We start from the raw sequence: 23,071 nt of genomic DNA on the forward strand, positions 1-23,071 counted from the left end.
TTTGACGACATGATGATATCCGGGTGACTTGCTCTTCCAGTGTCACGACTTTGTCGAAGTAAATATTTGCGCCATCTTCCAGGCTATTCAGATGGGTGTCATGTCTCGCCAAGTCTTCGTTAAGGAGTCGATCTTTATGTTGACCTCAGTGGCGAGAATAGCTATTTGTGCGGATAGGTCAGTGGATAATGACTCCACCTTAGCCAGCACAGTCTGTTCAGATTTAATGATAGCCACCATTACCACCATTATGTCTAGGTCGGGGGGATCAGAGTCCATGTCAGGTGAGCCCGAGGCTTCATCAGAGGCCTGCTCTTTTGTGGCCCCCGGCCCTTGTTGTCTCTACATTTTGAGTAGAAGGTCCAAAATTTCTGGGGCAAAAAAGCCAGATTTGTAAATTGGGTTCAATTACAAATTAAATGCTACAAAATTAACACGGTGGGGGAGGTGTTGGTCAAGTATTAATAGTAAATTGTTTGCCCTGGATCGGAACACCGAGACAACGCGTCTTCACATGTTGCTGCTCACCAGCGCCACCCTCTCGTAACAACTTTTTAGGATTTTACATTTTGTGGTTGTTGTCTTCAAAGTTGTTTCCGCAGGTCGCAAACAAGCTAATTTAGGATGACACGAGCTGAATATATGTAAACGGCTTTGAAAATAAAAATCTTGGTATATGTTCAGTGCTGCGTTGACATTTCAGAGACAAGCTTGTTTTTGTGAGAAATCTTCGAGAAGGGTCAGGGTGCTAGGCCAGGGGACCAACTCGCTAACACTGCCCCCTGCTCCCTCCCTGGGGTCTCTGTGTCATGTCTGCTCCCACTCCCCCTTTCTGGCGTGCGAGGTTGCCAGGTTGCTCATCATTACGCACACCTGTCACCATCGTTACGTGCACCAGCGTTTCATCGAACTCACCTGGACTCCATCATGTCATTGATTGCCTCCCCTATATCTTTAACTTCCTCAGTTTCATTCCCTTGCCTGCATTGATGTTTTGTTTCTCTTGTCCAGATGCTGTTCTTGTTTAGTTTCATGTCTATTGCTTCCCATTTCCCAGCGTCTGTAGTTACAGAAACGTTACAGAATGCAGACACCACAATTGGAAGCATCAGGGAGTTTTTTTGTTTTTTGTTGGTGACGTCGGGGCCGGGGGCCACTGCCGAAGTAACCGGAGATGCCTCAGCTGGCTTGTCAGGCTCCCATGCCTCAGCTGGCTCGAGAGGCGCATGTCTATTTATGATTAAATCCTCACAATGTACTTGCTTCCTGTCTCCCAGCGTCTGTAGTTACGGAATCGTTACACTCTGACACTAAATGAACAAGTCAGACTCATTAACACCCCATTGGAGAGGCAGGTGTTGAGAGAAGAACTGGGGATGGATTGGATGGTGTGCGCGTGCGTGTTTGTACGTGTGTGTGAGGTGGACTCTCCAGGCTGAGCCAAATTATTTTCCATACCTGTGCGTGAGATAGTGAGTGCAAGTGTGGCATGTGTGTCTGTGTGTGTGAATGCAAACGTAAGCATATGTGAGTGTGACAAAGCGAGAGAGAAAGTTATATTCACGAGGGAGAGCGGCCCGTATTGTAGATCTGCTACTGACTCATTGAGTGCTTTCAGATCACCCAGTAAGCCTCAAAGTGCCAAGGAGTCTTTCTCTCCATCTCTCTCTCCCCCTCCCTCTCTCCTTTGCTCCCTCTCTTTCTCTCTCTCTCTCGCTGACTCTCTCTTTTTCTCTTGCTTGTTTGGCTACGTGGCAGCATGAGAGACAGTGAGAAAGGGAGGTGGTGAGGGTTTATATAACAGGCGTACTGGCTGAGCTAGTCAGGCCGGGTCAAGCCGGGGAGGCGAGTGGACCGTAAATAGCTGAGTCCTGTCTTGGCTCGTATTGTCTCATGCAGTCAGCCAGCAGTGGCCTGCCTGGTTGCTTCTGGTGCCAGTTTGTCTTTGAGCTGCAGAGTAACAGAGCCTCTCTCTGGACTTTGGATTCTCTGGACTCTGTCTCTGTCTCCTCATCCCCTTCCTGTGATAACTGGGAGCCCAGCCCCTTCTGTTGGACACACACACACCCCTCCCCCAGCCCTGCTCCAGCCCCACTGTTTTCACAGCGTCTAGACACACATGCCACAATTGATCAAACAAAAGGATGATGGTGGTACGATGTGTACAATGAGGAAGTAATGTCGTGTGTTTCTCCTCTCTCAGTCGGAGCTGTACAGCACTTCTTCGCCACAGCTTCTGTAGCAATGCACAATGTTGATTTCTTCTCTGAGTTTGTGTATGAAACGTCGGGTCGTTTTAAACATATTGGAATGAGGTGTGTGAGTCAGACTCCCCCCAAACTGTTCGGTTGTGGTAAACCCAGTCAGGTCACAGACAACCAAACTACTCATACTTCCTATGATAGCATGCTTTAACTTACAATTCACTATACATTTTCAGACGTTTCTGGAATCGTCTCAGCTCTTCCAAATGATCTTACTTTGCATTTCTCAAACATATTTATTCTAGTACAGTATAATGGTGTCCATATGGGCAGATGAAACCCCATCCCTGCTCTCACTGTCCTCCAATGAAGACCCAATGGACGCCAATGACATGCAACACCTTAACCCAGATGACGTGTGGTTCTGAGTGTGGTTCGAAGAACACGTGCTAGTAATAGTGTGGTTTAGCTGATGGTTGGCCAGGGTTTACGGTAATAGCCTTCATTCCCTGTTTGGTCAGCTGGAGGGTTCTAGAGTGAGTACTCCCCTGGGACTTAGCCTACTTCAGACAAACTCCAAGGCCACCTCCATTGGGGTGCATCGTTACGTAGTGTTCAGGTAGGAATATTGTATGTAGAACAGAAATGCTTCACTGTCGTGTAGAATAGGGAATCGTGTCGGCTCTATGGAGGACATTTCTATCTGCGAAGGTCCATATCATTTCACCTCCTGAACACCAGCCAGATCAGCTTAAAGCTGAACACAGGGCGTCAACACTACAACACCTCTTAGTTCCTTGTCAGCATCTTCAGCAGTTTCATACAGCAGTTGGCCATGTTGATTGATGAGCCAAATGTGCCAAGAAGAGCCCTTTGTGGGCTGACGAGTCCAGGGCTGTACACGGTGGAGTTGCAGTAAACAGAGTTAATGAGTCTTTATCCACACTTTGTCCTTTCGAGTGTGTGCACTTCCCTTGTGCCCTACAGCGGGGGAAAGCATCAGTGGAGGTTCAGGGGGTCTGCTCAGTGCTCTCCGTCTCTCTGGGATGTAAAGAGAGCACTCCAGTCCCCCTTTCATAGCGCTAGGAGGAGCAGCAGAGTCCAAACCTCTCTGATCACATGTCTGTGCCAGTGGGTCTATTTTCTGCCAAACGTTATCCATCTGTCTTCCATGAAGGGCTTTTGTTTCTGTATCTAATCTCAGACTGGGGTTGAGTGGGGTGTCTGGCCCAGGACTCGCTCAATGGGGGTCTTTTCTCTTCGAGGAGAGGGGGCTTCGCTTCCACCGACACAGAATGCTCAGGGGACACACAGGAAAGAGGTGGGCAATTCAGGAAATGTCAACAGCGGGAGGGCAAATTGTACATCAGGTTCAGTTTGTGCTTTTTTATTTTTTTTTAGCTTATTTCAGCAATACTGTAAGAAAATAAAGAAAGGAGTGGAAAATACTAATTATGAGCAGTGTTACAGTAGGATGTTAATTTGATCACCCTGTTGCAGGAGAACTTTCCTGCAGTGCTGGACATTTTTTGTGTATTTGAGGTTTAAATAGGCAGGTCCCTGAACCTCTCTCTGTGCATGGGTTTGTGGGAGATGTGAGATCTCATGGTTGGGGCATGAGAATGGCCAGTTAAACGTCTGAAACGCTCCCTCCAGAATGAATATCCCAAACAACTCTGCCTTTGAACTCTCTGGAACTTTCTGGAACACACGGAAGGATTTTTATCAGTTTGAAAAGAACATACTTTTATCTTCCAAGCTTACACCATCTGGTCTACTAATTACCCGTTTCCTTGTGGACTGCCTGTTCTTGGGGTAGGCTTTGCCGTGGCGGTGTGGCCTGAGCTGGAGGGTGGCATTGCACCATGGGCAGATTACAGGTCTGCTTGGTTACCACTAGCTCCTGGAATATGGATCTGCTGGCGACATGTGTTGGCAGAGTGCGCGGGCACTTTAGATGTGGTACGGCACATGTGGAAGCGTTCTAGTCCACCCAGCCCAACCCTGCCCAGCCCTCGACTCCCTAAGCGAAAGAGAAAAGCTTTGCAACAATCAAACTTTAAAACTATAGGGCAAGCAAACAAAAAGACAAAAGCTGTGTGTACGCGTGTCCACTTGAGTGTGTAAACTATATATACAAAAGTATGTGGACCCTTCTTCAAATTAGTGGATTTGGCTATTTCAGCCACACCCGTTGTTGACAGGTGTATAAATTCAAGCACAAAGCCATGCAATCTCCATAGAGAAACATTGGCAGTAGAATGGCCTTACTGAAGAGTGACTTTCAACGTGGCACCATCATAGGATGCCACCTTTCCAACAAGTCAGTTTGTCAAATTTCTGCACTGCTAGTACTGCCCCAGTTAACTGTAAGTGCTGTTATTGGGAAGTGGAAACATCTAGGAGCAACAACGGCTCAGCCACAAAGTGGTAGGCCACACAAGCCCGCAGAACCTGAGCTCCGAATGCTGAAGCACGTAGCGTGTAAAAATCGTCTGTCCTCGGGTGGCAACATTCACTCCTGACTTCCAAACTGCCTCTGGAAGCAACGTCAGTACAAGAACTGTTCGTCGCGAGCTTCATAAAATGGGTTTCAATGGCCGAGAAGCCGCACACAAACCTAAGATCACCATGCGCAATGCCAAGTGTCGGTTGGAATGGTGTAAAGTTCGCCACCATTGGACTCTGGAGTGATGAATCATGCTTCACCATCTGGCAGTCCAACAGAGGAATCTGGGTTTTGTGGAAGCCAGGAGAATTCTACTTGGCCGAATGCATAGTGCCCATTGTAAAGTTTGGTGGATGAGTAACAATGGTCTGGGGCTGTTTTTCATGGTTAGTGCCCCATAGTTCCAGTGAAGGGAAATCTTAACGCTACAGCAGACAATGACATTCTAAACAATTATGTGCCTCCAACTTTGTGGCATCAGTTTGGGGAAGACCCTTTCCTGTTTCAGAATGACAATGCCGCCGTGCACATAGCGAGGTCCATACAGAAATGGTTTGTTGAGATCGGTGTGGAAGAACTTGACTGGCCTGCACTGACCTCAACCCCATTGAACACCTTTGGGATGAATTGGAACGCCGACTGCGAGCCAGGACTAATAGCCCAATGTCAGTGCCCGACCTCACTAATGCTCTTGTGACTGAATGGAAGCAAGTCCCCGCAGCAATGTTCCAACATCTAGTGGAAAGCCTTCCCAGAAGAGTGGAGGCTGTTATAGCAGCAAAGGGGGGACCAACTCCATACTGATACCCATGATTTTGGAATGAGATGTTTGACGAGCAGGTGTCCACATATCTTTGGTCATGTAGTGTATGTGTGTCTGTTCGGTGAAGAATGCATCTTTGCTTGTGTTTGAGTGAGTGCAAACATTCAACAACAATGAATGGAGTAATCTATTCCATTGATGATTCATGGAAAGTGGAAACCTCATTATTATTATTATTATTATTATTATTTATCCGTTTTCTATTATCTCTCACAATGTTCCAATTGTATATTTACCTTTCAAGAGCCTGGGCTTACCAGAACTCAACCCACTGACTGAAACAGCAAAAGGTGTTTGACGACACATTGTTCCATTGTTTCTCAACAAACTAATACCTGCTCCACCTCCTCATCAACAAGTGGAAATGTTTGCGTGAGTTGAACAGTTTAAAATATGGCACCCGTATTAGGAACACAATCCTCCTTCACCACCTCTTCCCATCACGCCATCTTATCTCATCACTCTCCAGCTGTTATCTGGTTTATTTTGGAGAATGGCTTTCGTCCGTAGCTATCTGAGGGCCTCACCAGGCTGCAGTGACTGACTGAGAGTCTGGTGGTGGTTGATTGAGAGGATAGCCAGTTCTATTTACGGGCTAAGTTCAGGGTTGACGCAGGCCGATATATAGCTAGTCAGTCACACGCCAAATCCACTTGCCGGTTCCCACAGTGACCCTGCCAGGAGCTGCAGACCATGTCGATCTAATATTTCTTGCCATCCAAGCATACAGTGGATAATCAGGAAAACAGCGTCTTACCCCTACCCTCTCCCCCTGCTTCTTCTCTCGTCCCCCTTCCACGTCACTAACCCAGCCATCCATGTCCCCAATCGGAAGGTGGTTCCATAGTTACATACCCAGTGACTCGCCCTGTCGGCCCAGGCTCCCTGATCCATTAATTGCTCATTTGGGCTAGGTTCCACGGAGGGTCTCCATTTCACGTATGACACTGGGAACCTTTGAGCGACCACAGCGCTGTGTCGAGCAATTATTCTTAATGAGACTGAGTCCATGGGTCATCTGACTCTCTCAGACGTGCCCTGACATTTAGCTCTGACACAGACGAGCCTCTAACTGTGTCAGAGCTGCTACTGTGTGGGCCACGGTTTGTTTTAATGCTTGTCCAACTTCACACAATTATTCAAGAGAACAAGTGTGTGCGTTTGGGCGCGTGTGGCTGTTTGCGTGCGCTTGTGTTCGTATGCCACGGAGGGCCGAGTGTCTGATGGGGTTTGTTTTTTCCTTTCAATTAAGACCTAGACAACCAGGTGAGGGGAGTTCTTTACTAATTAGTGATATAACAATGAAAGGAAATGTCTTCAAAAATGAAAGTGCAGTCTGGAGGATGCAAGATCAGGTGAGCGCATTCCAGCTAATGAGAGGGTAGATATGCGCGTGAACAACCAGGCACAACTCCGATATAAAGTGTTTTTTTCCCCTCAAAGTTTCCGGGAGGTAACGTGACCTACTTATATCATTACGCTCGTCACAACCTAAGCATGACGAAACGTCTATTTGATCGAATAAGCCACACGTAGCAAACAAGCCATTACATTTTTGTTGATCAAATTCGACACTCTCATTGACCTCCGTATAAAAACTCTTCGCTCGGAGAGAGAGAAAAATACAGAACAAACGCCACCTGCTGGAGAAGACAGATTTTGGGCCGTTATCCCTCTCGCTTCGCCTCTTCCTCTCTGGTTTGACACATGTGGCGGAAGCACTCGCACAGCTGAGGCTTGATCTCATAATATAATGTCACCACATTATATATAGCTCGATTCATGTATTTAAAAAAAACCTTGCTTCATTTCCAGAGCTTCTAGTCTCCAATATGTCTCATGGCCAGTTGTATGAGTCAGCTAAACAGAGCTGTATAATGTTCCAGTACAGTCCAAAGCCTCTGAGACACCCTTTATGATGTCAACCACTGGCTCTTAGCAAAATAGAATGTATCTTTTGATTATGGGGAAGGTAGTAATTCCCGAGCTGGCAGTATTGAGTGTCTGCTCCTCAGGCCATTGAAGTACATACTCAGTCAAGCCTGGAGAAAGGACAGGCACAAAGAGGGAACAGAACTTGATTGAAATAACAAACAATGTTCTTTAAACAGCAGAACAAAAGATAATTGCACTCAGGGCGGTGTGTGTTTTTGAATGTGTTTTAGCTCTAACACGAGGGACAAGTGTCAATGCTGTATAGGAACTACTACAGTGGTTACATCTGACCAAAAGTGGTTGATGTACTGTAGGCTTTACTGTACTATAATGTACTGTTATTTGGCAGTATGGAAAACCACAAATCCATGACTAGTCTAGGCTTTGGGCTGTGAATAGACATGCTGTTGGCCTGCTGACAGAAATTGAGTGCATTGACATCAGACCATGGGTCCATTGAAAGTCACAGGTACAATAGATGACATCCAAGCTGTCAACCTCTCAGCTCAAACCTCCCCCGGTATTTATAATAGAATCTGTGTGAAGGATCCTCAATATGAATTTTACAAATTAAACATTGCTAATTTGCGATGTGAAGTGATCAGGCAAATACTTAGCCTGTTCCTCAGGTGTTCTGCCAAGAGGAGTGTGTGTGTTCCTGTCTGATGGTGTGCACTGCGTATGAATGCACTGTAATCTGTGTGTGTCCCAGTGTCATTAGTCCCAAGTTCAGTTGAGACCGAACCCAATAATGTTATATATATTTTTTAAGAAATTCTGCCAAGGATTGAAAATGTGCCTGTGGTCAGTTCTGATGGTCAGTACGACGTCAAGAACACTACATTTTATTGCACTGTATGCTTTTCTACTTCACTCTTGCTCTGCGTCCATGTAATCAAACCCCTCAACCAGATTTAAAAGTGCCAATTCCTTAAAAAAGCTGTACATTTCAGCCAAGCCCTCGTGGTGTGCGTTCCAAAACACAGAAGTTGCACCACAACTTCAATTCCATCCCAGCAGCGACATAGATGTAAAAATACAGCCAGAGAGTCTTCAACACACTGTCTCTCACAGCTACACACACTTTGATCCCTCTATGGGGCGGTGGCAGCACCTCTATGGACTAGTGGAGACTGGTGTCACTTTAATCAGAGGTTGGGCTCATTGTAATGGCTGGAATGGAATTCAATGGAAACCGTGTTGTTGATCTGATGCCTTTCCATTTATTCTATTTCAGTCATAACAATGAGCCTACCTTCTTATTTCTCCCTCCACCAGACTCCGTGAGAGAGGAGGGGCAACAGTGGCAACAGCCGATTCACAGATACAGTAGTGTTAAAGGTCATGACCCAGAAGTTAAACGTGTGTGTTTATCGATATGCCCATCTGGAGGTCAGGGTTGTGGTAAAGGTCAAAGGTTGTGGTCGTTAGACAGAGACTGGTCTCATGACTGCAGTGTGTATCTTCGCGGGGACGGACATCACAGCAGAATGTGAGCAGACGGTTGGGATAGGACACTGGGATAGGACCGATGATGCAGTAGCCCGAGTATCATCACTCCTGGGATTCTGTAGAGGGATGAATGCAAATGTCCCTGCCTATACAAACTTTGGCTAAAAGTTCAAAGGAAGTTTCACTAGGGCAGTCTCAGCCAGTCATGTTGAATGGAAAGAGGATAGCAGGGTTGTAGAAGAGACATTTTAAGTAGGTAATGAGATCTGATCTGTGGTGTAAACCATTCGTCCTCCAGTTACTGCTGTCTTTGGACTTGAACTGGACTTTGAACTGCTTAGAATGTAGACCTATGTAGATATCATTCCACAGACCCTAGACTTGTACACTTAGAATAACTATATTTTTTTACACAAAGTTAATTTGCAATGTGAAGTTTATCAATTAAAGTACAATCAAATACAAAATACATACACTCAAGTACACAGTTTATAGTCAAGGCATACAGCAGCGCGATAATGTTGAGTAGTTGGGACCAGAGGGCTTACCGTATACATTAAGGTCAGACTGTCTTTCTCATCCAGTAGTCCTACTGTGGCCTTAAACAGTGATCTGTGGCGTTCTAGTGGTTTAATGGTCTAACAGATCTCTCTACTGTGTTGTGGTGATGGACTAACAGATGTCCCTCCTATGGTTCTGTATGTTTTAGGGCATGGCCTTCTCCCTGGAGGAACGGCTCCAGCTGGGGATCCACGGCCTGCTGCCTCCCTGCTTCCTCAGCCAGGACGTGCAGCTCCTCCGGGTCCTCAAGAACTACGAGATGAAGAGGGATGACCTGGATAGGTGAGACTGAGATCCTGTGTGTGTGTGTGCTGGGAGAGCCCAGCTGCAGAGAGAGCGAGAGAGAAAGAGCAGACACCTGGAACCCTTCAAAGAGACTGAGATTTAAGGGAAGGATTACTGACTAGTCCTCTGAGCTCATTATTCAACCCACCCTAGCACCCTACTGGTTACTGAACAAACCGCTACTACTTTTTCTCCTTTTTTCTCAATTTCTATGGCTTCATTCTTCCTTGTGCTCCTCTTCTTCTTCTTCACAGCATTTTACAATCTTCTTTAAGACATCAAATAAATGCTGATTTAATCTCCAGTCCCTACTGCAGCTGATTAGGGTCACAAAGGTTTAGTATTATGTAATGCTGCATTACTTATGTCCCAGGCTGATTTCTTTGATCATTGGCAGCTCGGTCACAGATACCACATTCCTGTAGTTAGTCATGCAGAGTGAATTTAACGTTTTGAATCATGGGGGTGGGTGTACCATATTCTCTGTGTTGATCCCTCTGTTTTAAAGGAAAGATTCACCCAAAAACGATATTTTGGTATTTGGACATCTGTCCATTGTTGACATAGTTCCAAAATGTTTTACTTGTCAGCAATCAAGTTTAAGATTATGTTTTCAAATAAAGAAATCATCATCCCTGTATGACACATTTTGCATTCTATGACACAAAAGACAGCTTCATATGATGCACAATGCATCGTACAGGGATGATTTCTGTATTTTGAAAGTTACATACAATACCGTGCCAAATGTATGTGGACACATGCTCGTCGAACATCTCATTCCAAAAATCAGGGGCATTAATATGGAGTTGGTGCCCCCCTTTGCTGACAAAATAGCCTCCACTTTTCTGGGAAGGCTTTCTACTAGATGTTGGAACATTTCTGTGGGGACTTGCTTCCATTCAGCCACAAGAGGATTAGTGAGGTCGGGCACTGATGTCGGGCTATTAGGCCTGGCTGTCAGTCAGCATTCCAATTCATCCCAAAGTTGTTCGATGGGGTTTAGTAAGGGCTCTGTGCAGGCCAGTCAAGTTCTTCAAAACCGGGTGAAAACAAACCATTTTTCTTTATAGACCTTGCTTTGTCCTTGGGTGCATTGTCATGCTGAAACTGGAACGAGCCTTCCCCAAACTGTTGCCGCAAAGTTGGAAGCACAGAATCGTCTAAATTGTCATTGTATGCTGTAGCGTTGCGATTTCCCTTCACTGGAACTAAGGGGCCTAGCCGAACCATGAAAAACAGCCCCAGACCATTATTCCTTCTCCACCAAACTTTACAGTTGGCATTATGTATTCAGGCAGGTAGCGTTCTCCTGGCATCCGCAAAACCCAGATTTGTCCGTCGGACTGCCAGATGGTGAAGCGTGATTCATCACTCCAGAGAACTAATTTCCACTGCTCCAGAGTCCAATGGCGGAGAGCTTTACACCACTCCAGCCGACGCTTGGCATTGCGCATGTTGAAGCTGCGCGCTTCACCAAGCTGCCCGCTTTAGCACTCGGCGGTTGTGTTCTGTGAGCTTGTTTGGCCTACCACTTTGCAGCTGAGCCGTTGTTGCTCCTAGACGTTTCCACTTTTCAATAACAGCACTTACAGTTGACTGGGACAGCTCTAGCAGGGCAGAAATTTGACAAACTGATTTGTTGGAAAGGTGGCATCCTATGATGGTGACACGTTGAAAGTCACTGAGCTCTTCAGTACGGGCCATTCTACTGCCAATATTTGTCTATGGAAATTGCATGGTTGTGTGTTCAATTTTATGCACTTGTCAGCAACGGGTGTGGCTGAAATCGCCGAGTCCACTAATTTGAAGGCGTGTCCACATACTTTTGAGCATGTAGTGTATCTTGGAAACTTGTTTGCTGACGAGCAGTACATCTCTCTGTCAGACACTATAAGGCTTCAAGTAAATGTAATCCCAAGTTGGGTACATTTCCATAGTGGCAGGACAGCAAGTCTCAATAACAATGGTATCTGCAGTCTTCATTTGTGGCCTGTGGATGTGTAGTTAGTGTGAGGACTGGTTGGGTTGGTTAATGAGACAGAGAGAGACAGGATTTGTGGTCAATTTGTGGTCAGGAAGACCTTTTAGCCAGTGGTGTATAGTAGTTATTTAAAAATACTTTAAAATACTACTTAAGTTCCTTAAGAAAATATTGTACTTTTTACTCCATACATTTTCCTTGACACCCAAAAGTACTCGTTACATTTTGAATGCTTAGCAGGACAAGAAAATAGTCAAATTCCCGCACTTATCAACCAAACATCCCTGGTCATCTCTACTGCCTCTGATCTGGTGGAGTCACTAAACACACATGCTTCGTTTGTAAATGATGTCTGAATGTTGGAGAATGTGCCCATGGCTTTCCATACATTTTAAAAAATCAAGAAAATGGTGCCATCTGGTTGCTTAATATAAGGAATTTGAAATGATTTATTATTTTACTTTTGATACTTAAGTATATTTAAAACCAAATACTTTTAGACTTTTACTCACGTAGTATTTTACTGGGTGACTCACTTTTACTTGAGTCATTTTCTATTAAGGTATCTTTACTTTTACTCAAGTGTGACAGTTGGGTACGTTTTCCACCACTGCTTTTAGCCCACTTGATTTTCCAGCGTGGTGGTATGATGACTGAGTCCCTATACTGCTATACTGTACCACACCAATACTCCAAAACAGCAATTAGCCGTGTTTTATTCCTATTCCCATGCCCTTCCAATGTCATCAACAATTTGTCTCATAGTCTTCCAGTCCACTCAGGGCATCGGACCAGTTTGTTAGAGCTAGTATTCGCCCTGCCTGTCCTCATGCCTCTGGCCATAGTATTTCCATTGCAGTCTGGGCCTTACGTTTTTTTCTCAAGCCTTCTGTGGTATTTGCTGGATCCGACCGTGTCACTTTATTTTTGCATGACCGTTGCTCAAAACTCTCACTAAACGATACATGCCATTCTATTCCAAGCAGCAGCTATTTACTGTTTTTACTACTCCCCAAAGCAGGGATTCATTCTGGTGTCTGGACATTGATAAAGCAGGCTGGACTCTGGACATCACTGGCTTGAAGCCCAAACATGTCTATGATAACAGAGCTGGCGGCCTAGGCTGACTTTATCGGAGAGAGCCTCTTCTATGCACGAAGACACAGTGGCAGAGATAAAGAGAAGGACTCACGAATACTAAAAAGTCATAGGGGTCAACTCTTAAAATGTCCACTTGTGATTTTAACCGGATGCATGTGGTATGCTATCTCGCAGTTTAAAGGAACATCATAAAAACCAACCGGCAAGAGTGTCTGCAAAGAATCATGAATTTGGATGGAGAAAGAAGGGGTTGGAAGAGGGAAAAGTTATTTTTCCCATGCCAAGTTTAAGCAGAGTTTCACACGCTTGTTAACACACTTTATCTGAAAAAATGTGTGTGTGTGACTGTGATATTCTTTCAGGCCGAGAGAGAGCCACAACAGGCTCAAGCTGTAGTCGCTCATGGAAAAGACAACTAGACTCATCATGGTTATTGAGACCTGCTGTCCTGCCACAACTAGATAAGTGAAATCAAAATAATCATATGGGTCTAGACCACCTAGACTGAAATACCAAATTTGACTGACAATATCCATTTTGTGCCACCCCGTTTCCTAGTGTCATGTGAGTGGTACAACCCTAGCTTAGCACTGTGCCTTGACGTGGCCTCAAAGTCACATCACCAATCACACAACGTTGGGCACCAATAAGTTGGTCTCTTTCTGTGTCCCTAGTTCGTGGCTGAATTGTGGTGGTATGGCAGGATTCCCAAATTTGGCCTGCGGGTGGTTTTATTTGGCCACCTAAGTTTGCTGAGCAAAAAATTATAATAATTTAAAAAATATATATATATTTGTTTTTTTAATGTTTTATTGTTGAACATAAAATACTGTAAAAATACCAGGGAATCAGCTCCAAGTGATTTTAATTTTGGAAATCTGTTCCCCAGTATTCCCACGCATAATAGACAGGCAAGTGATCGTATACAAATTTAAGTAAGGTTATAAATTACGGTTTTAGTCAAATATTATCTCTGTTCGGGCTTCTTGCGGTTCAATTTGCAGTCTACAAATGATTTGTGATTATGTTCCGGCCCCCTGACCACCCGCTCAATAGAAAATCAACCCGCGTCTGAATCTAGTTGATAATCCCTGTGGTATGATGTAAGCCGTGACTTTATTTGGCTGGAACACCATCAACCTTTTTTTAAAGAGATTGTTAACACCTTGTATCCAATGACCATGTGGGAGAAGGCCATGCATACTTTCTATCATCCCAACAAGAGAGACATTATACTCCAGCTTTTGTGGAAAGCTTTCTTATCATGAGTGGAGAGCCTGTGGCGAGGCCTAGCAGTTAATTTGGGTCATATGTAAACCTTCAGTCCCCCTGTCGATGTTTGATCGTAACAAGGAGCTTGTGAAGGATATCTGATGGGTGTGTCTGTGCTCTGTATTTTTCTAAGCATTTGTAACATAAGCAACAGCAACTTTATCCAGCAGTTATTGTACAACATGGCACTATCATCACATGGTGAGCAGGGCTTGTATTCATTAAGGCAAGGAGGGAGTCAGCAGGGCATTCTCTCTCGCTCTCTCCCCCACTTTCTATTGGCCATTTCTTTTCAATTGGGCCTTTAAGTCCAGAGGGAAAAGTAGGGCCCGATAGAGTGAGGTATTGCTCTCACATGGTGCAATCTGTTTGAGTCACCCCAGACGTCTCTTTCTCTCTCCTCTTCACACACACTTCTTCTCTCTTATTTCTCTCTCTGAGATTTGTATTTCACAAAGCCACTCTGAATTCCATTTCACATGCACAGTTTAGGAATCGGTGTTAAAGATTGTCACTTTTTTCCCTCACCCCCTCCTCCTCCCCCCTCTGCCATTCCCAGATATGTGTTTCTGATGGGACTCCAGGACAGGAATGAGAAGCTGTTCTACCGTGTGCTGACGTCCGACACAGAGAGGTTCATGCCTATCGTTTACACTCCCACCGTGGGCCTGGCCTGCCAGATGTATGGCCTTGCCTTCAGGAGACCCAGGTGAGAGAGAAACACACACACACACCACATACATGCACACACACTGAATAGGCCTGGATATACTGTCTCACACACCCAGTTGCTGCTCGTGGCTAGCCTAAACATTGTTTTAAGATTTGACCATCAATTGTCAAATCATTTAGATGCATTCTTATGAAACATAAATCCTTTTGGATCTTCAAACATCTGTGTATGTTGGCCTATTGCAGCAAACTCTCAACCAAAATCAGAGGGTGGGGCGGGTCTGTGTCGAGTTGGGTTCTGCGAGTCCTTGGGCAGCTTAGGCCAGTTTAAGCAGTTACAGTGTACAGTTCACCTTGAATGGACTTGGTATTGCATAAAGCAGGACTTGCCTCTTCGGTCTGCTCAGTTATCTGTGTCTGTTTCTCCTCAAACAATTAGGTCCATGTCTCTCTGTCACCACTGGACTCCCTCATTAGAGTCATAATGGCGATCAAATGAATGTAACACACATTAGGACAATGTCAACGAGCTGATCCTGTTTGGCTTGAACATATCTACACTGCGCTGTGTTGTAAAGATGTCAGGTTTGAGTCTTAGACAGTAGAATTAACATGGTCCACCGCCAGTATTGTTCTGTAGTCAACTACTGAGGGAGAGGAAGAGGGAGAGGACGAAGGAGGGTGACGTTCTATTGGCTTGATTAGTACCTCTCAGTTACCTCACCTCTCTTTACCCTCTCACTCTCCTCTCACTCTCTCGTCAGTCACAGTCGGTCACACACTGACGCACCGTCTGCGATCCAAATGGCACCCTATTCCCTATATAGTGCACAATAAAAAAAAATCTTCACCAGGGCCTGTATGGACTGTGTGGACTCACACTCACTCACTTTACCTCACTCATATCCTCAGTGAACTTTTCCTTGTGGGTCTCAAGTCTAAAACCCCAAATAAACTGATCATGACCAGGGATGCTTTTGATTAGTAGCGAATGCTAAATCCAAAGCTGTTTTATTTGAAATGCTTACCTTGGGCACATTTGAAAATGCGTTCGGAAACCTAAGCGCACACACTTTGGAGTTATACAACCCCCCTTTTCCAAAATTTCCCCAGAACTAGCAAGTATGTGGAAAATATGTCGAGCGTGCTTCTATGCTCCCCTACCTCTGACACTGGGCTGAAGGAGTAGTCTTATATCTCCCCGCAGACCCACAATGCAGTGGGCCAAGACGCGAGCTGCCAGAGCCCGGGGGTGGGGAACTTGGGACTGGTAGACATGTGACATTGGGTCAGTTAACAGCAGGCTCTGTAGACTCGACACACTGTAGAGGGCCAGTGGATTATCGCTGACAGACAAACCTGGTCCTCAGCCAGTCCTAGACCCAGGCCTCTTCCCTCCATCCCACTGCTGGCTTGCTTCTGAAGCTAAGCAGGGTTGGTCCTTGTTTCCCATCCAGGGACCAACCAGATGCTGCTGGAAGTGTCATTGGGGGGCCAATAGAAGGCACCATTTCCTCTGGTATAAAAACAAATATCCCAATACCCCAGGGCAGTGATTGGGGAAATTGCCCTGTGTAGGGTGCTGACTTTTGGATGGGATGTTAAACGGGTGTCCTGATTCTCTGTGGTCACTAAAGATCCCATGACACTTATCGTAAGAGTAGGGGTGTTAACCCTGGTGTCCTCTCTAAATTCCCAATCTGGCCCTCATACTATCACGGTCACCTAATCATCCCCAGCTTCCAATTGGCTCATTCATCCCAGCTCCTCTCCCCTGTAACTATTCCCTAGGTTGTTGCTGTAAATGAGAATGTGTTCTCCATCAACTTACCTGGTTAAATAAAAAAAATAAAACCTAGCCCAGGGAGGGAAGTGGAGGAGGCGGGTGAAGTTGTGGAGAACCCAGGGTTGTAAAGCATTATTGCTGAAACTGATAGGGAACTCACCAGCCTGGTCTCATAGCCTAGACGTAACATAGTAAATGTAAATCCGGGACAGCCAAATTAGTATGATATGTGATGTTTGGAAAGTTTTTTATAGGGGGTAGTTCAGCTTTAATATTGCAGATAGATTGTAGCTTCCATCAATGTAATTGTCTGCATCATTTCCCCCATATTTATTTTTTGTAAATATATTTTCATTTATTATTTTCCCCTATTCCTACCACCCCTCCCTTAATTGGAGTAAACTAATGGCTTCCACTTCCGGGTTTATACATACTATATACATTTTACGGACACAATGTATTTTACTATAGTTATCTTTTGTTTGTTTTTAATCCCATCCTTCAGCTACCCTCAACCCCTCCCCTATATCTGTGCTGTTTCACAAAAGTTCTGAACCTACATACATTTTACGGACACAGTATATTTTACATTAGTTATCTTGTTTATTTTAGTCCCATCCTTCAACTCCACTCAACCGCTCCCCTCTGTCTCTTAACACCATACAGTTTTGATTTCTATTTGCCATATATTTTTCAACAGTGCTGTGATGAATCACAAAAGTTCTCAACCTTTCTATTCTCATAGTTTCTACAGATTGTAAATTAAAGATTTACATATTACTATATTATTGATCGATTGACTATGACTTATCAAATGTGACCGACCGGCTGAATTTGGTCTTGTGTCGCAAAATTTGAAATTGTGTTTTTTACATTGGATAAAAGTAGAGACTCAGAGCTAGAAAAGTCTATATCATACACTCCAGTTGAGGAACAATGGGAAAGTAATTCTGATTTTGAAATTTGATAAACTTGTAATCTCACTTTTGAGAAAATGGCCCTTGAATATTTGGTAAACCTACTGGAGAACTCTTTGTCTACACCCATTCAGCAATGTTCTTTAAGGATTCACATGTGAGGCCATGTACTAAACAACCAAAGATTTCAAGACTAACGGCTGGTTTATACTACGTCTATCGACAGTTGTCGCAGTGACATCATGAACATTCTATTGTTCACATGTTCCAGAAGGCATTTCTGACAAAAAAAAGCATTTTGATAAAAAAAGAAGCTTACATTCAAATGCCTCTCCTGTGAAGTAGTGACACGCGACATATGCCTAGTTTCCTGAAACAAGTCATAAATCACCCAGCAGTGCTATTTCCAGCGTTAGCTCCAGGTACATTTTGCAATTCTGCAATTTCTGAACCTGCGAAGAAAAACAAGCTACAGATGGACAGTACCAAAACAAATGATCTAATGATTCTGTGTCTTCACAGCTAAATCTGCAGAGCTGGGAAGGTTGCATCCTCCATATATAGAACATTCTATTGGTTGCAAGAATTTTGAATAATTATTTAAATTGAAAACCTCTAGGTTTTGAATACGGCATCGTTTTGTGTATCAGTTCATTAACCATGTGCCATAGAATCAGCACATCGAAAATCTCTTCCCAACTTCCGGTATGGTTACACAGGACAGAAGGTCACTTAAGGCAAAAACAAAAGTAGGGTGGTTGGTCATTTTAGCTAATTAGCTAAGTTTAAGTACTTTTTAGCTACTTTGCAACTGCTTAGCATGTTAGCTAACCCTTCCCCCAACCCTAACCTTAACCCTTTAACCTTAAACCCTAACCCCTAGCCTAGCTAACATTAACCACCTAGCAAACGTTAGCATTAGTCGCCTAGCTAATGTTAGCCACAACAGATTGGAATTCGTAACTTATCATACGTTTTGTAAATTTGTAACATATTGTAGAAATTGCAAATCGTAACCTATCATATGAATTGGAAATCTGAACATATCATACAAAATGATTGATACCTACCATACAGTCGTGGCCAAAAGTTTTGAGAATGACACAAATATGAATTTTCACAAAGTCTGCTGCCTCAGTTTGTATGATGGAAATTTGCTGGATGGAAAGGCTGGAGATCACTCTGTCATGCTGATTGAGTTTGAATAACAGACTGGAAGCTTCAAAAGGAGGGTGGTGCTTGGAATCATTGTTCTTCCTCTGTCAATCATGGTCACCTGCAAGGAAACACGTGCCGTCATCATTGCTTTGCACAAAAAGGGCTTTATAGGCAAGGATATTGCTGCCAGTAAGATTGCACCTAAATCAACCATTTATCGGATCATCAAGAACTTCAAGGAGAGCGGTTCAATTGTTGTGAAGAAGGCTTCAGGGCGCCCAAGGAAGTCCAGCAAGCGCCAGGACTGTCTCCTAAAGTTGATTCAGCTGCGGGATCGGGGCACCGCCAGTACAGAGCTTGCTCAGGAATGGCAGCGGGCAGGTGTGAGTGCATCTGCACGCACAGTGAGGTGAAGACTTTTGGAGGATGGCCTGGTGTCAAGAAGGGCAGCAAAGAAGCCACTTCTCTCCAGGAAAAACATCAGGGACAGACTGATATTCTGCTAAAGGTACAGGGATTGGACTGCTGAGGACTGTGGTAAAGTCATTTTCTCTGATGAATCACATGTGAGGCCATGTAATAGCCTTTGACACTTTTGTAATAGCCTTTGACTCTTTTGAAATGCTTGTAATTATACTTCAGTATTCCATATTAACATCTGACAAAAATATCTGAAGACACTGAAGCAGCAAACTTTGTGAAAATTAATATTTGTGTCATTCTCAATTTTTGTCCACGACTGTACATACCATACGAAACGTAAAATATCATACGAATTCGAGTGTCCCGGACATTTACTATCGTACGTCTACCTCTGAGTCAAGGTTAAACTCAGTCTAGATTCACAGGGAACTCAGTCGGGGAGCTCGAGCCTGCATGTACTGTATATAGATCACATAGCCTCTCAGAGCACCTTTTCTATGGTCAACTGGTCTTAAAGACATATGGACAACTTAGCTGTCTCTGTTATCACGATCTTTGTCTACATACAGTTGAAATCGGAAGTTTACATACACTTAGGTTGGAGTCATTAAAACTCGTTTTTCAACCACTCCACAAATTTCTTGTTGACAAACTAGTTTTGCAAGTCGGTTAGGACATCTACTTTGTGCATGACACGTAATTTTGCCAACAATTGTATACAGACAGATTATTTCACTTATAATTCACTGTATCTCAATTTCAATGGGTCAGCAGTTTACATACACTAAGTTTATGTTATGGCTTTAGATGCTTCTGATAGGCTAATTGAAATAATTTGAGTCAATTGGAGGTGTACCTGTGGATGTATTTCAAGGCCTACTTCAAACTCAGTGCCCCTTTGCTTGACATCATAAGAAAATCAAAAGAAATCAGCCAAGAACTCAGAAAAAAATTGTAGACCTCCACAAGTCTGGTTCATCCTTGGGAGCAATTTCCAAACGCCTAAAGGTACCACGTTCATCTGTACAAACAATAGTACACAAGTATAAACACCATGGGACCACGCAGCCGTCGTACCGCTCAGGAAGGAGATGTGTTCTGTCTCCTAGAGATGAACGTACTTTGGTGCTAAAAGTGCAAATCAATCCCAGAACAACAAGCAAAGGACAAAGGACCTTGTGAAGATGCTGGAGGAAACAGTTACAAAAGTATCTATATCCACAGTAAAATGAGTCCTATATCGACATAACCTGAAAGGCCGCTCAGCAAGGAAGAAGCCACTGCTCCAAAACCGGCATTAACAAGCCAGACTACGGTTTGCAACTGCACATGGGGACAAAGATCGTTCTTTTTGGAGAAATGTCCTCTGGTCTGATTAAACAAAAATAGAACTGTTTGGCCTTAATGACCATTGTTATGTTTGGAGGAGAAAGTGGGAGGCTTGCAAGCCGAAGAACACCATCCCAACCGTGAAGCACGGGGGTGGCAGCATCATGTTGTTTGGGTGCTTTGCTGCAGGAGGGACTGGTGCTCTTCACAAAATAGATGTTATCATGAGGCAGGACAATGATGTGGATATATTGAACATCTCACGACATCAGTCAGGAAGTTAAAGCTTGGTTGCAAATGGGTCTTCCAAATGGACAATGACCCCAAGCATACTTCCGAAGTTGTGGCAAAATGGCTTAAGGACAACAAAGTCAAGGTATTGGAGTGGCCATCACAAAGCCCTGACCTCAGTCCTATAGAACATTTGTGGGCAGAACTGAAAAAGTGTGTGCGAGCAAGGAGGCCTACAAACCTGACTGTTACACCAGCTCTGTCAGGAGGAATGGGCCAAAATTCACCGAACTTATTGTGGGAAGCTTGTGGAAGGCTACCAGAGACGTTTGTCCCAAGTTAAACAATTTAAAGGCAATGCTACCAAATACTAATTGAGTGTATGTAAACTTCTGACCCACTGGGAATGTGATGAAAGAAATAAAAGCTGAAATAAATCATTCTCTCTACTATTATTCTGACACTTCACACTCTTAAAATAAAGTGGTGATCCTAACTGACCTAAGACAGGGCATTTTTTACTAGGATTAAATGTCAGGAATTGTGAAAAACTGAGTTTAAATGTATTTGGCAAAGGTATATGTAGACTTCCGACTTCAACTGTATCCGTCTCTGTGATTCTCTCTCTAACTCTTATAGCAGATTTATACGCAAAACAGCACCATCTACATACAACAGTAATGAATTCCTGATGTGAGTTTGCGTGCAGGCTTACGTGTGCACGTGTGTGCTTATGCCGGGATGTGTGTCTGTATGCTTGTCTAGACCATCAGAGTGGCTGAATAGACTGATATTAGCTCTCTAATCACTGCCTCCCTCTCAGGTATAAAGAGCACTCTGTGGGAGAGGCGCCCTGTTGGTCCTACCCAGGCTTACTGTCTGTAATCCGCTTCACGCTGACTAAACACGTCAATACTAGGCTCCACTGTAGGGGGCAAAGGTCAAGCCCCATGAAGTGTCAGAACAGAGCCGATTCACTGATCTCTGGGTGGGCTAATCGTAGGCAGAGAAGATAAACATTCACAACAATGAGGTCACTGGATCCATTACGTTTTGGGACCGATAAGCTCATAAGTGTAGGATACACAGGGCATTTTTAGTCTATTTCAGGTAAACTAATGAATTTGTGGCTAGTCACTCTCTAAATGCAGGAGCTGTTTGCGAGCACAACTGCCACTAGTATTGCTACAACTATCACCACAAACGTTAATATCACAGACACTGAATAACACCAACAAAGAACCTTCTATGGTGAGCGCTGATAACCAATCCATCTTATTAATAAAGATTGATTATCTTGGTTATAACCCCTTAGTGGATTCGGCGGTAGAGGTCAAGTGTCGAGGACTCTGGACCGCTGCAATACTTTTTGTTGGAGGGGGAAATGAGAGGCCTTGAAGATAAATACACTACATGACCAAAAGTATGTGTACACCTGCTCGTCGAACATGTCATTCCAAAATCATGGCCATAATATGGAGTTGGTCCCCCCTTTGCTGCTATAACAGCATCCACTCTTCTGGGAAGGCTTTCCATTAAATGTTGGAACGTTGCTGCGAGGACTTGCTTCCATTCAGCCACGAGCATTAGTGAGGTCAGGCACTGATGTTTGGCTATTAGGCCTGGCTGGCAGTCGGCGTTCTAAATCATCCTAAAGGTGTTCGATGGGGTTGAGGTCAGGTCTCTGTGCAGGACAGTCAAGTTCTTCCTCACAGATCTCGACAAACCATTTCTGTATGGACCTCGCTTTGTGCACAGGGGCATGTCATGCTGAAACAGGAAAGGGCCTTCCCCAAACTGCACAGAACCGTCTAGAATGTCATTGAATGCTATAGCGTTAAGATTTCACTTCACTGGAACTAAGGGGCCCGAACCATGAAAAACAGCCCCAGACCATTATTCCTCCTGCACCAAACTTTACAGTTGGCACTGCATTGAGGCAGGTAGCGTTGTCCTGGCATCCGCCAAACCCAGATTTGTTCGTCGGACTACCAGATGGTGAAGCGTGATTCATCACTGCAGAGAACGCGTTTCCACTGCTCCAGAGTCCAATGGTGGCGAGCTATACAATCATGCCAATGATGGACAAGCTGTAGCATAATTAGACTTACATAGTCGAAGGAGATTAAAACAAAAGGCGAGATATAAAAGGGCATCATTAACATACAGTATAAATGGCTATGCTGTCTTAATGATAAACATGAGATGAAGTTTCGACTCAGAGTCTGCAGGGGCAACACGTGCTTGATGAAGCGCCTCAACCCCCCCGGTAGAGGCTTAAGTGTTGTGATCCAAGCATTCAGGCCCACACACATTGCTGCTGTAAGCATGTAAGATGAGTGTCCTTTGGATCGATGAGCATTTAGGTTAAGTAGCTAAGTAGAAAATTGCCCTCTTGGATGTTTAATCCATGAGACACGAGAGCATTCGACTGTGCAGTCTTTGATGCCCGGAATGAGTAACTGCCATATTACACAAATCCTTTTATA

At 44.3% G+C, this 23,071-nt stretch overlaps 1 protein-coding gene across 1 annotated transcript in view; it reads left to right on the forward strand.

The window, feature by feature from the left end:
* The window catches only part of LOC129837365 (NADP-dependent malic enzyme-like), a 119,817-nt gene that overhangs the window by 28,926 nt on the left and 67,820 nt on the right, over nt 1–23,071 (forward strand). Inside the window, exons 2-3 of the mRNA XM_055903473.1 lie at nt 9,573–9,706; nt 14,626–14,775. Coding sequence (XP_055759448.1) covers nt 9,573–9,706; nt 14,626–14,775 — 284 coding nt within the window. The remainder of the gene's footprint in view (nt 1–9,572; nt 9,707–14,625; nt 14,776–23,071) is intronic.

The sequence above is a fragment of the Salvelinus fontinalis genome, chromosome 38, assembly GCF_029448725.1.
Source record: "Salvelinus fontinalis isolate EN_2023a chromosome 38, ASM2944872v1, whole genome shotgun sequence".
Taxonomy (NCBI): Eukaryota; Metazoa; Chordata; class Actinopteri; order Salmoniformes; family Salmonidae; genus Salvelinus; species Salvelinus fontinalis.